Genomic DNA, 14,463 nt, shown 5'->3' on the forward strand with positions numbered 1-14,463 from the left:
ATCTATATTGATATTTATATGTATACAATTATTATGTATCTACTGCCTTTAAAGTATGCAGGCAAAGCTGATTTTATGATTATAAAGGTCATGAAATCTACACTACCCCATATGGTTTATCAGTGGGATATATCAAGTGTTCTACGAATGGAAAAATCATCAATTGTTTCTAAGGACTTTTAGTAGTCTTTCCATTTGTCAACTCTCAGAAAATTTCTCTCCATATCAGATTTTCTATCAAAACATGAATCTTAAAATTACAAATTTTCAAAAATTTGGAGGTAAATAATATATCATTTGTACACATGGGATGAGTTTGCATGTTAATTTTTGAGTATAATGATATAAAACACAAATTTTAGGATAATAGATTTCAATCTTAATTATAACGCAATAATCAAACTATACTATTGAAGATTCTTAGGACATTAGACTTTTTTCTTCAGTAACCTATTTTAATAACAAAAACTTTGCAATGCCAAAGTGATTATGTGGGATAGACCTACAGATCAACAGAATAGAGTCCAGAAATAAACCCCTGAATTTGGTTGATCGAGTTCTGACAAGAGGACCAACATAATTCAATAGATGTATGAGGGATTTTTTTTATTATTATTTAAAAAAAAAATGGTGCTGTACAACTGGATATTCACATATAAAGGATTTATGTGGATTCCTAATTCACACTATATAAAAATTAACTCAAAGTGAATTGTAGGCCTAATATAACAGCTAAAATTATGAAATTCTTACAAAAAATATAGAAATAAACCTTTAAGACTTTGGTTTAGGTAACTGTTTCTTAGGTGTGATATTCAAAATATAAGTGATTGAGGAAAAAAAAGAGATGAATTGGATTTTATCAAAATTAAAAGCTTTGATGTTTCAAAGGATACCCTTGAAAAAGTCAGACAACCTATATAATGGGAAAATATTTTCAAGTCATATATGTTATGAGATTTGAATCGAGAATATATAAGGAAAAAAAGAATATATAAGGAATTCTTAGAACTCAACAATAAAAATAACCTATTTATTATAAAATGATGAAAGTAGTTGAATAGTTCTCCAAAGAAGATATACAAATAACCAATAAATACAAGAGAAGATCCTCAGCATCATTAGTTATTGGGAAATGCAAGTTAAAACCACAGTGAAGTACCACTTCATACCCACCAGGCTGGTTATAATAAAAAAAGAGACAGATAATAACAAGTGTTGGTGAGGATTTGGAGAAATTAGAACTCTCATACATTGATGATGTGAATACAAAATGGTGCAGCTGCTGCAGAAGTAAACAGTTTGGTACTTCCTCAAAAAGTAAAACATAGAATTACCTAATCATCTTCCTGTAACTCCACTGCTAGGTACATGCCCAATAAAACTGAGAAGTATGTCCACCCAAATATTCCCATATGGATGTTCATAGCTGCACTATTAATAATAGCTATAAACTGGAAGCAACACAATTAGTGAATAGATTACAAAATGTGGCATAATCATATAATATTATTCAGACATAAATATGAATGAAATACTGATACATGTTACAACATGGATAAATCTTGGAAAAATTATGCTAAGTGAAAGAAGCCAGAGACAAAAGATCACATATTTTATTATTCAATCTATATTAAATGCCCAGAATAAGCAAATTCATAGAGTAGAAAATAGATTAATGGTTTCCAGGGCCCATAAGGACTACTGCTAATGGTATGGGATTTCTTTTGGGGTTATGAAAATGTTCTGGAATTAATAATAGTAATGATAGCAAAAGTCTGTAAATAAATATACTAAAAACCACTGAATCGAATACTTTAAAAGGATTAACTTTGTCTTATGCAAATTATGTCTCACTAGAGATATTATAAAAAAAACATTGTGGAGTTGACAATGTAGTTTCAGTAGTGCTTGTCAGAGTTATAATGAAATGTCAAAGATGTGAAGTGTCCAAAATAATTAATATAATGAAAAGAGATTGAGAAAAATCATTAAAAATTTTCAGGTGATTTTAGGATTCAAGGTTTTTGTTTGTGTTAATGTTTATTTATTTTTGAGAGAGAGAGAGATAGAGTGTGAGTGGAGGAGGGGCAGAGAGAGAAGGAAATCCACAATCTGAAGCAGGCTCCAGGCTCTGAGCTGTAAGCACAGAGCCCGACGTGGGGCTTGAATTCACTAACTGTGAGATCATGACCTGAGCCGAAGTCAAAAGCTTAACCTATTGAGCCACCCAGGCACCGCAGGATTCAAGTTTTTAAAAAATTGTAACCTTTTTTTAGTGTTAATAATAACTCAACAATGTAAGCAAAAAGCCAAATAAATACACAAGTTAATTTTTTAGCATTTGACAAAAATCGAAGCAGAAAATAACTGAAGTGTGCAAAACAACACATTTATCATCAGTTAACTATCCAGAACTTTCATTTGAAATTATTAACAAGATTTTAATATATTTCCCTCACTTTGAATCCTTACTATGTATTATTTAGCAGTATCTATGGAGTCATAAAACATAAAAGTTTCAAGCTAGATTGCTTAAAACAGAAACAAGAATCTACAAAAATATACATTAAAAAAAAACTGGGATATAATGCAATATCATGTAAAAAAAATACTGACAATTATTAGACAATTGATGTTCCCTAAAAGACAGACTATTGCCAAATCTCAAAACCAATATAAAACATATAGACTGCTCATGGTAGTGGTAGGAAGAAGAAACACTGTGTTTCATACCTTAAATTTTAAAATCAATATATAAAATAAAATAGATTTGTGATTTAAAATACACTTTTTTCAAAAAAAAAAAAAAGGAAGATGGTTACTAGGTCAAAGGAAACCTCTGCTAGTTATTAAATAATAGAAAGAAAATATGGAGAGTCAAAACATCCACATCCAGGATTGAAAGAATATAAATTTGGATCAATTCTGAAATTCAGAAAAGACAGATGAAATATTTTTTATTAACTCTTTGAAAAACAGGAAGGATTTATCAAGAAAATTATAATTTATCAGGTCAAAATTTAAAAGAAGGCAGGATCCCAGAAAGATAAGCCCCAACACTCAAAACTGCTTTTGTTCTGAGAATATCTGTAGATCAGGAAGAAACAATTTATAAACTAAACTACACATCTGATGGCTCAAAAGGTCAGGAATCAAAATTCCAAGCCTATGCCCACCCAAGGAGAGGATACTGCTGATATTCAAAATCAAAAGGCTACACCATGAGATATAAGCGAACAGCCCTAAACTAAAATAAAACCTGGATAATCCATAAAATCTAAAGTTTTGCTCTTTCAGGTGGAATGATATTGATGGCAATTCTTAGTGCCTGGTGAGAGCAAATGAAAATAATTGAAGGAAATAAATGTAAGCCAGTTTTCTGCTTGGTATAAAATTAGGCTTCCCCTTTGAGTTAGTTGCCCAAAAAGATTGAGAAACTCTGAATAATGAAGAGAGCTACGCTGAAGAGTGCCAGGTAGATTTCTTGCCTCTCCATGAAATAATTCAGGCAGAAATACTCATTTTGGTCCTTGGAAGTGTGGACACATGTCTTTTTACACAGAGCAAAAGATTACTGCCAAACTGTATATTTTTAAAAAAGGGAGTCAATGACTATATTCTCAGTGTTCCTAACTAATTCTAGAGGGTCAGGGTAGCATGCAGATATGTTATGATTATGCATACAGATGGAGTTATGATTATGAAAAATATAATTTTCAATAATAGAAAAGATTGACACCTCATTGAGGAATATTAATAATAAACTTTTATTTACATTTGTATTTATATTTGTCCTATGACTCCTAGGAGATTATCTATTGTATATTATTGATATTAAATCCCTCATGTATGGAAATGGGACAAACAGAACTGATATCTCTAAGCAGATGTTAAAATATGCCAATAAAGTTACCATCTGGCATAATTTATAAGGGCCTCATTACAACTCTTTCTTAATTTCTATCTCTCTTAGCTTTAAATTATTTAATTTTCCTTTACTCAACTCAATGCACAAAGTATTTGTTGAGCAATACTATCAGCACTTAATAATTTCTATCTCTTTACCTTTTCCAGATGTATTATGATATTTGGTGAATCTCTGCTTGTTTCTCTTTTTCCTACTGACCTTGGCAATTCCCAAAGTTCTCACTTCAGATTATGTATTATACTAGTAGTGCTCATTTGCTGCTTTTTAAAATTAATTCTGCAATTCCTTGGTTTCAAATCTTTCCTACCTATATCTATGGCACTAAGCATAATAAATGGTCACAGGTTGGTTTTTCCAGAAATGAGATACCAAGACAGAGTTAAGTGTGCAAAACTTTTATTGGGAGGTAACACCTGTTAAGGGAAAATGGAGGAAGTAGATTAATCAGAAAAGTCAAACTTTCTGCCAACCACCCTGGAGCTCCAGAGCAAAGTCTGTCTGAAAGTCTCACATTGAGCAGAAATAACCAGGTGCTTGCAACCATGCCTTACTCAATAATTGCCTGGAGTTTGCCTAAAGAAAATAGTGTGACCTCAACTTGAAAGCGGAGGTGGACCCTGAAAGAAACTAAATGCTGAAGCTCTCAGCTAATGACACTTCTTGCATCTGAGCAACCACAAATGGTAATATTATCCTTGTATGTTTCTGTCCTAATCTTATTCATTTACTTCCAAGTCTTCTCTCTTTAGTCCCAATAAAATCTTGATTACAGGGGACATGTTTTATTTACTTTATTTTTGTCAGTGATGAGCAGAGAATCTGATACTTAAAAACACACAACAAATACCTGCAAAACTATTAAATGGCTAAATTTCGCCCCTTAAGTACTGATGAGGTCATTAAGCTATGGTGTCACTTTTAAGCCATCATTATTACTTCTTTGGACCCCAAAAGAGGGCTGAATTAAGCTTAAGTTAAATTACCCTTACCCTTAGGCAGCCCTAGTATATGCCCTTATATACTCTTCTAATATCTCATAATTCCACTTACCACTAAAAGCCACTATTTCCCAGAAGTCTTGATACTCAGGACAACTCTGTCTCCTTTGGTGAGACCCATTAAATGTAGGCAATTGACTTCCTGGATTCGAATTTGTGTACTCCTCTCCTCTCAGTTCCACACTTTATACAATTGGTCCCTATCCAGTGAATTTTTCCTAGTTTTTTCTTCTCTCCTTACAAGTTCCAGCATAGCACTTGCTTGATTACCATTTTTAAGGCTTTAGAGTTTGTTTTAGTACTAAGGATGTTGTAAATATTCAAAAAAGACCCATTGGAAATAAACTGAATTGCTGATAGAACCCTAAAATGACAGATAATAACAAAGGGCAATTTGTAAACAATGTCATCACAAAGCTTGTTAGAATTACACAAATTGCAACATTTCAGAAACACATTGAAAATAAAGGCCGGGTGCCTGGGTGGCTCGGTCTGTTAAGCATCAGACTTCAGCTCAGGTCATGGTCTTGCGGTTTGTGGGTTTGAGCCCCATGTTGCACTCTGTGCTGATGCTCAGAGCTGGAGCCTGCTTTGGATTCTGTATCTCCCTCTCTCTGCCTTACCCCTACTCGCGCTCTGTCTCTCTCTCAAAAATAAACATTAGAAAAAAAATGTCAGTTTCCAGTATAAGAAAGCATTCTTATTATACAAAACAATGAAATTTAAAAATAAAATATCTACCCGTAAGTTTCTTTTTAACCCTCCACATAATTAAAACAAGGTGACCAAAATCACATCTCCTGAATCTGATATAAGATCAACCCTCTCTGTATTGTCTTAGTATCACTTACTGTTAAACAAGACAGAGAGGGAAAAACTAAATTCAATATTTCTTGGCTTGTAATATGGAGATGATTATTCTCTTTCCCTACCCTCAGACTGACCTTAATTTAAAGTAGGTGCATGTGCACGTGTGTTGTGCACACATTGAACACACACACACACACACACACACACACACACACACACACACACAATCCTCAAATATGATTAGTTACTTGGATTTATAAAATCAGGGCAAACTCACCCTGCCATGCAAGCTGTGCTCTGTACAATCTCAGGGAATATCCTCTATATAGAGTCTGATGTAAATGTACTTGTACACTGTACAGAAGCCCTGCTTAAAGTGAACCATTCTCTTTTTCTTACTCACATAGGCCATGTGATAAATCATCTCACCTTTGTAATAGTAAAAAGGGAGCTACAGCTCACCAAAGATATACATCTAGATGGCAGGTAAACTTATGAAAATATGTTCAGCACCATATGTCATTAGGGAATTGCAAATTAAAGCAATAAGACATTAGTAAATATCCATTAGAATAGCCAAAATCTAGAACACTGATACCACCAAATGCTAGAAATACAGGGAGCAACAGAACTCTCATTTATTGCTAGTAGGGGTGCAAAATGGTATAGCCACGTTGGAAGACAGTTTGGCAGCTTTTTTACAAAACTATAAATACTCTTACCATATGATCCAGTAATCATGCTCCCTTGTATTTACCTAAGCAACCTGAAAATTTATGTCCACACAAAATCTGCACATGGATGATTATAGAAACTTTGTTTATAACTGCCAAAACTTGGAAGCAACCAAGATGTCCTTCAATAGGTGAATGGATAAGCTGTAATACATCCAGACAATGAAATATTGTTCACTGCTAAAAGGAAATGAGTTATTAAGCCATGAAGAGATGGAGCAATCTTAAACGCATATTGCTAAGTGTTAGAAGCCAATCTGAAAAGTCTCTGTGTATCTTTAGGAAAATGTATTTAATAATGGAACAGGTTCATAGGAGGACTGTATTTGAAAACATTTTGCTCTATTTTGTTTTACAAAAATAGTGTTCAATATGGCATGTATATAGCTCCATCAGTATTAGTTACGAGAAAAGTAAATTTTTGGAATCAAGGAAAAAAAAACAATAAAAATATTCTAAAATTCAGCCAAACCAGCATTTCTAAAGCAAATTTTACTTTAGTATAGATGGCTGCCATATTAGATTACTTCCAATGTTTCCAGGAACCATAAAATGTCACAAAGGAATATGAAATATGAACAGTCAATGTATTAAAAGTGGTTCTTTAAATTTTTTTTAATGTTTATTTATTTTTTGACAGAAAGAGAGACAGAGCATGAGAGGGGGAGGGGCAGAGAGAGAGTGAGACACAGAATCTGAAGCAGGCTCCAGGCTCTGAGCTGTCAGCACAGAGCCCGACGTGGGGCTCGAACCCACAGACCACGAGATCATGACCTGAGCCGAAGTCGGACACTCAACCGACTGAGCCACCCAGGCGCCCCTAAAAGTGGTTCTAAGTAAGAGACCCCTTCCAGGGAAAATGGGTTGGATTGCCTTATTGATCCTTCTCCTCATTGTGTTCCTAATTAGGAAGAATATATGCACCCACTCCAGAAAATGAGTGAAGACAAAGGGTATGACATTCCAAACTTCATGCTTCAAGAAGGCAAGGTGTTATTGAAGTTCTAAGAAAAAACAATTAGATCATGTATCTAGGTGGTAGGCTGTCAAAGATCGGTATCTACAAGATAGACTTGTTCTTACTTTCCATGAAGTTGGAAGAGTTAAGGTTCCTGGCCATCACTCTTTTTTATGTTTTAGATGTTTTTCCTCCTTCCTAACAACATATGACTAAACCACTTAAGGAAGCTTCAGATGTGAAGGTGCGGGAGCAGGAGGAAAGGAAGCAACTAGGCTGCCTCTGAGATAAATATGTAGCAAATCGCTTTCCTCTCCTCTGAATCTCTTTCCTTTTGGCTACAATGGGTGTGACTTTCTCTCATATTATAGTTATTTTAAAATTCATGTTTGCAATATAGGAAATAAGAGAAATAATACCACAAAGCCAACAAAGCATAAATAATGAAGAATATCTCATACTCTAGCCAAGGTTACTAAAGTTTTGCAATGGAATTTCAGGCAAATCCAGTTAGAAACTGTTTTGTTCGGGGCACCTGGGTAGCTCATTCACTTAAGTGTCCAACTCTTGATTTCAGCTCAGGTCATGAACTCACAGTTCCTGAGGTCAAGCCCCACTTTGAGCCCCACATCCTAACAAGCCCCTTGAAGAGCCCCATGTCAGGCTCTGCACTGAAAGCATGGAGTCTTTTTGGGATTCTCTCTCTTCCTCTCTGTCTGCCCCTCACCCTTCTCTTTCTCTCTCTCTCTCTCTCTCTCTCTCTCTCTCTCTCTCTCTCTCTCAAAATAAATAAGCATTAAAAAAAAAAGAAACTGCTCTGTTTGCTATTACTCCCTATACATACATTTTCAGTAACCTAATTCAGTTACCTCAGTAACCTTTGAGGAAAAGGGTTGACTATGCCAAAGCAAATTTCAAACATTTTTGGGTGTCCCAGCAAAATCCATCACAATAGGATCTAAATTTCCCTAAAATCCATTATAATAATATGTTTCCCTAAAACTTGATCTCATTGACCACCATAGGTCTGTATTTCTGTCGGCCAATTCTTCAAGAGGAATGGCCACCTTTTGACTGTGAGCCATCGATAAATAATGTCTCTAGCAATTGTTCCAGAACCTCAATTTCCTCTGATCCACTTTTTTTTTTTTTAATCAGAGTCCTTACTCATGAATCCTGGCTTTTGGTTCTATATCTCCTTTAACAGCTTAAGTGTGCACCTTAAATGCTGGCTTTGCAGCATAGCATTTCCTAAATAAATGTAACTTGAACTCACTCTTCTGGCTCTCTCCATTTTAGGTTACCATGAATACAGGAAGTTTTATGCTTTTTGGACCAAGCACATTTCAGCCTCAAACAGAAGAAAAACAGACATTAGTTACTTATCTCATTACTAAAACTTGAATTCCACTCTTGACTGATCCTTTCCATTATTCTGCTCACAGCATTTTTTAAAAATGAACTCCCAGTATTAAATACTGTTATTTTATTACCTCCTCTCTTTTCCCTACTTCTTAATCTTTTTAATGTTTCTTGGATCCTAGGTTCTCTTAAGCACTCTATGGCATCGCTTGTTCTTACTATAGTTTCTACTTGACCAATTGCCAAGTCACTAATGACAAGATACAAAAATAACAGAAGAATAGTACACCACATAAGTGAGCTGAAGAGACTACAAAAGAAGCCACCAGAAGGTGGAACAACAATTTTACACAGAAGAAGTAAAGATTCAAAGATGAATCTTATGATTAAGGATCATTTAAATTACTCTAATAAATTGAGCTGAAGACAACTTCTATAAGGTCTTATGAATAGTAGCTATAAACAGTGCAAAATCATCAGACAATGTACATATTTATAGACTATGAAAGAATAGTTCTTAATAACATTAATTGTGATGTGGTTAGCAAAATTATCAATAATATTAACAGCTTTAGAAAACTCCTTATAATGAATATATATCCCCAAATTTCTTAACATTTAAAATACTTCCAAAGACCTGACAATGATATATTCTATGTAACTTCACAGATATTAAATAAAATACCTCTACAATATGAATATTTAATTCCTGTTTATGCACATAGTCATTTGCCATAATACAATACATATCCATGTATGTGTATTAGATTTTGCATATGGATATATGACTATGTGTATATACATATATCTGTACATGAGTATGCAAGTACTTTATAAATATATATCCAAATTGGTTATATACAACATTCAGTGAAAGTCTCCTCTGCATAAAGCACATAAAAAAGCATGTGACATGCCTGAAACCAGTGAGTTTATATTCTATATAGAGGGCCAAAAGACACTTCATATGAACTTTATACTTTTATAAAGCATCTCATCTAGAGCAAATGAATATAGTCGGCACTGTGTGCTACTGAGGAAAAAGTTTTGAATAGGATATACTGGCCTTTTAAATCTATATTTTTATTCAATGGATAATTTCTGTGGGTTTTAAGGGCTTGAAGATATTCCTCTGCTACTTCTAAAACACATGTCCTCAATAACACTGAAATCAGATAAATGACAGTCTGCACCTTTTGTAGTCTTTTCTAATCATGTTAATAAAATGGAAATATTTATAGTGTAAGTTACTTAGAAACAGGCCTACATGTGAAGGGGTTTATTTATCACAAACAGTGCATTACACATTATTATAAGTTTGATCTAGTAATTATACTAGAATGTCAAGTCTTCATTTCTACTATTATTTAATGTCAAAAAAAATTTCTAAGGATAAAAAAAAAAAGTTTGTGCTTTTTTGCACAAACTCTGGTGTCAGAAGACCTGGAGTTAAGTCTTAGCAGTGTCATTCAAATGTGTGGCTTTTGGTAAGTTAGTTAACCTGTAAAAGCCTTAGTTTTCCTCTTTATAAACATGACATGGAAACACCTATCTTACAGTGCTGTGGAGAATAAATTACAGAACACATGCAAAATATCTAGCAGAGCACCTGACAGCAGTAGGCAGTCAATAAATAAGTTTCTATTTCCGATGTGTCCTCAAAGCAAGACATAATTTATCATCAAACACTGAATGAATATTATACTACATATAGTCTCATTAGTTTTCAATAAACTAAATATTTCTTTGTTTTCAACTGCTATGAAGATATTTTACATTACTATTAATAACTATTTGCAATAGGTGATATGAGAAAATATATATGCAAGGTATAAAATTACAAAATAGTTGTGATAAGAATAATGTACCACAAAATTATATTTGTACTTTGTTATCATATGACTTTTCTTACATCAAGAAAACCTCAAGCAGAATATTAACAATATAATGAGAATATTTAAAAGGGAATGAAGAAACTTACTATTGATACATAAATTACAACTATATTATCTTAAATAAAAATATTTAAAGGTAAGTAATAAACTAACCATACTTACATGTTTCCAATGTGCAAGTTTTCCTGTTCTATTAGTTTCAGGCTGAAGAAAGAGATGCTTAAAGAGACTGTCTTTGTATCCTTTAGGTATAAAAGTCCACTTTGTTTCACATTCACCAATAAATTTCTCCTGATGCTTTTTATGCAACAAGGGGCTGAATATAAGAGTGGGTTGGGGGGGGGGGACGGGGAGGAAATTGTCATTTAGTCTTTTTGCCATTAAAAAAAAAAGAAAGAAAACTACTCATGAATTCACTTACATCTTTAGAAAACATGCTGCTAAATTTAATGTAATATTTGTTTTCATATTAATACTATATAAAAAACTACTGAGGCACTAAAGTTTATTCATCATCATTCATCAAGGGATGAATGGGTGCTGAGAAATCTCTGGTGATATGGATCCACAAACAGTTCTGTACTCATGTCTGGCTATGTATTTTATAATATAATGGCAAGGAGAACATGACAAAGTTATCTACAGAAATATAAGGTAACCATTATGAACTCTTTTTATTATTCTTCTCCAGTAAAGAAGTAACTCTATCTCCATCTATAAAAATTACTCTAGAGCAGTACTGTCCAACATAATACAATGTATGCCATCAAATAATTTTAAGTTTTCTATTAGTCACAGTAAAAAATGTAAAAGAAAAAGAGGAGATTAATTTTAATTTTGTTTAAACCAATATGTCCAAAATATTATCTGATAAATGGCATCAACAAACTAATATAAAACTTAATTGTAAAATACTAAATATTTCCCCTGTAAGATCAAAAACAAGGGAAGAATGTCCTCTCTCACCCAACCTACTCATCATTGCACTGGAAGTCCTAGTCAGTCTAATAAGGCAATAAAAAGAAAACCATAGACCAATCTCAGCTTTGAATACAGATGCAAAAATTCTAAATATTAATGAAAAGATCCAGCAATATAAGGAAAGAATAAGAACAATATGATCAACTATTACAAAGCTCATTATATAGGCAAATTAATGGAAGAAACATGTCTGTGTATACAAACAAATGCAGAAAAGGTATTAGATAAAATTTAACAGCCAATCTTTAAAATTTTTGTAAGAGAGGATATCAAAGTACACTACTTCAATATCATGGAGACAATTTACCAAAAAATCAGTAACATTTATTCTTTTTGATGAAATTGTGAAGTCATTTGAATTAAAATGATGGACGAAGTAGGAAGTTTACAGTTACCATTATTATTAATTAGCAGAGGTAAAACAAAACTAAAAGGAAAGCATTTTTTTCCATTTTTCAAATTTTTAAAGTGAGCTCCATCTATTCATTTCTTCATGCAAAATACTTTCATTGATGATCTACAAATTAGGGTAAAATATATTAAGAGAATAAAACGTATAATGGCTTAAATAATGTAAAAGTTAACTTTGCTCTAATGATGACTAGAGTAAGTTGGTGGCGCAGCTCTGCTCTGCTAAAGTCATTCAACCTTCCCTCACCACTATCAGAGACACTGTCGGCAACCCACATATCCAATATGTTACTCCAGCCCCTGGAAGTGAAAAACATGAAGACAAAGGGATACAACTATCATTTAAGAACTTCAAGCAGCACTTGTACTAATTACTTCTGCTCACTTACAAATGTAACAAGTCAAGAAAACACAGGATCCCTTCCCCAGCTGGTCCCAGTTGAGGCCTACAGTATCATCCCAAGAAATACCATAGCCTAGATCCATGTTTTAGAGAATCTATTCCAAGCAAGAATGTCTGGGAGATCTTGGACTTCCTTCCTCCTCTCAGAATTCACTTATAAGGCAGAAGCTCTAACCCAGGTGCAATAGGTAGAGAATACTGGAACCCTGAGAGCCCTTGCCCTCAGCAAGTGATAAACAATTAAAAGGAGCGGGTACCTCCAAGAGAGTAGCAAGCTAAACTGTAAACCATCTTGAGATTTACCAGAGAGAACCAGGAGAGGGGACAGCTAAGAAAAGCCCTTCTGAGATCTGAACAAACTGTAAAACCTGGCCTCAAAGATTACTTTTATAAAGAACCCACTTTTAAAAGATCACATTATGGAACAATTTATTTTCCAGGGAATTTCTGAAAACAATAGAGTAGTCAGCTGGCAACTAATGAAAGCTAGTAATAGTTGTGACATCAAAGGAGTTCAGAACGGCTTAACAGAGAAATCAGAAAAAGAGACGATCAAAGCAAGCCCTACTAAAATCACTGTCATGCCAATGGTGACCGCACCTGGCTAAAGGTTTGCCCTCTAAGGAGAAATATCAGAGGCTCCACAGTGCAAGCGAAATAAAATTTACTAAAATGGTTTACCCAAGTTATTAAACAAATAAATAAGGCCTGGGTGAGATGTTCAGTAACAAGGGTGGTTACCATATACTATTTAAAATGTCCAGTTTTGGGGCGCCTGGGTGGCGCAGTCGGTTAAGCGTCCGACTTCAGCCAGGTCACGATCTCGCGGTCCGTGAGTTCGAGCCCCGCGTCAGGCTCTGGGCTGATGGCTCAGAACCTGGAGCCTGTTTCCGATTCTGTGTCTCCCTCTCTCTCTGCCCCTCCCCCGTTCATGCTCTGTCTCTCTCTGTCCCAAAAATAAATAAACGTTGAAAAAAAAATTTAAAAAAAAAATAATTAAAAAAATAAAAAAATAAAACGTCCAGTTTTGGGGCGCCTGGGTGGCTCAGTCAGCTAAGCGTCCGACCTCGCTCAGGTCATGATCTCACAGTCCGTGGGTTCGAGCCCTGCATCGGGCTTTGTGCTGGCAGCTCGGAGCCTGGAGCCTGCTTCCGATTCTGTGTCTCCCTCTCTCTCTCTCTGCCCCTCCCCTGCTCATGCTCTGTCTCTCTCTGTCTCAAAAATAAATAAACGTTACAAAAAAAAATTCAAAAAAAATAAAAATAAATAAATAAATAAATAGAATGTCCAGTTTTGGGGGCACCTGGGTGGCTCAGTTAGTTAAGCATCTGACTTTGGCAAAGGTCATGATCTCACGGTTTTGTGGGTTCGAGCCCTGCATCAGGCTCTGTGCTGACACCTCAGAGCCTGGAGCCTACTTCGGATTCTGTGTTTCCCTTTCTCTCTGCCTCTCCCCTGCTCACACTCCATTTCTCTCTCTCTCTCTCTCTCTCTCAAAAATAAACATTAGAAATTTTTTTAAATGTTGTTTTCAACAAAAACTTATGAGACAGGCAAAGAAAAACAAAAGTGTAACCAAAGAGTAGGCCTTTGAAACTGCCTTTAAAAGGGTACAAATGACAAACATAACAGATAAACACTTCAAGGCAACTATTACAAATATGTTTAAAGGAAATAAGCCTCAAATAAGCAAAGAAATGTACAATGACAAGGCTTTTTCAAATAGAGATTATTAATAAAGACACAGAAATTATAAAACAGAACCAAATGGAAATTCTGCAGTTGAAAAGTATACTAACTGAAAGTTTTGCTAGAGTAGTTCAACAGACTTTAATTGGAAAAAGGAAAAAAATCAGAAAACTTGAAGAGATAAAGATTATGCTGATAAACAGAAAATAATGAAGACAGATGAACAGACCCACAAAGAAATGTGGAGTACAATTAAGTCCATCAACATATGAATAATGGGAGATAGAAGAG

General features: G+C 34.3%; 1 protein-coding gene across 1 annotated transcript in view; it reads right to left on the reverse strand.

The window, feature by feature from the left end:
• LRRIQ3 (leucine rich repeats and IQ motif containing 3) overlaps window positions 1-14,463 on the reverse strand; it is a 227,498-nt gene that overhangs the window by 84,878 nt on the left and 128,157 nt on the right. The window contains 1 exon segment of the mRNA XM_040470641.1: window positions 10,851-11,004. Coding sequence (XP_040326575.1) covers window positions 10,851-11,004 — 154 coding nt within the window.

Source organism: Herpailurus yagouaroundi, unplaced genomic scaffold, assembly GCF_014898765.1.
Source record: "Herpailurus yagouaroundi ecotype Mexico unplaced genomic scaffold, PumYag 77, whole genome shotgun sequence".
Taxonomy (NCBI): domain Eukaryota; kingdom Metazoa; phylum Chordata; class Mammalia; order Carnivora; family Felidae; genus Herpailurus; species Herpailurus yagouaroundi.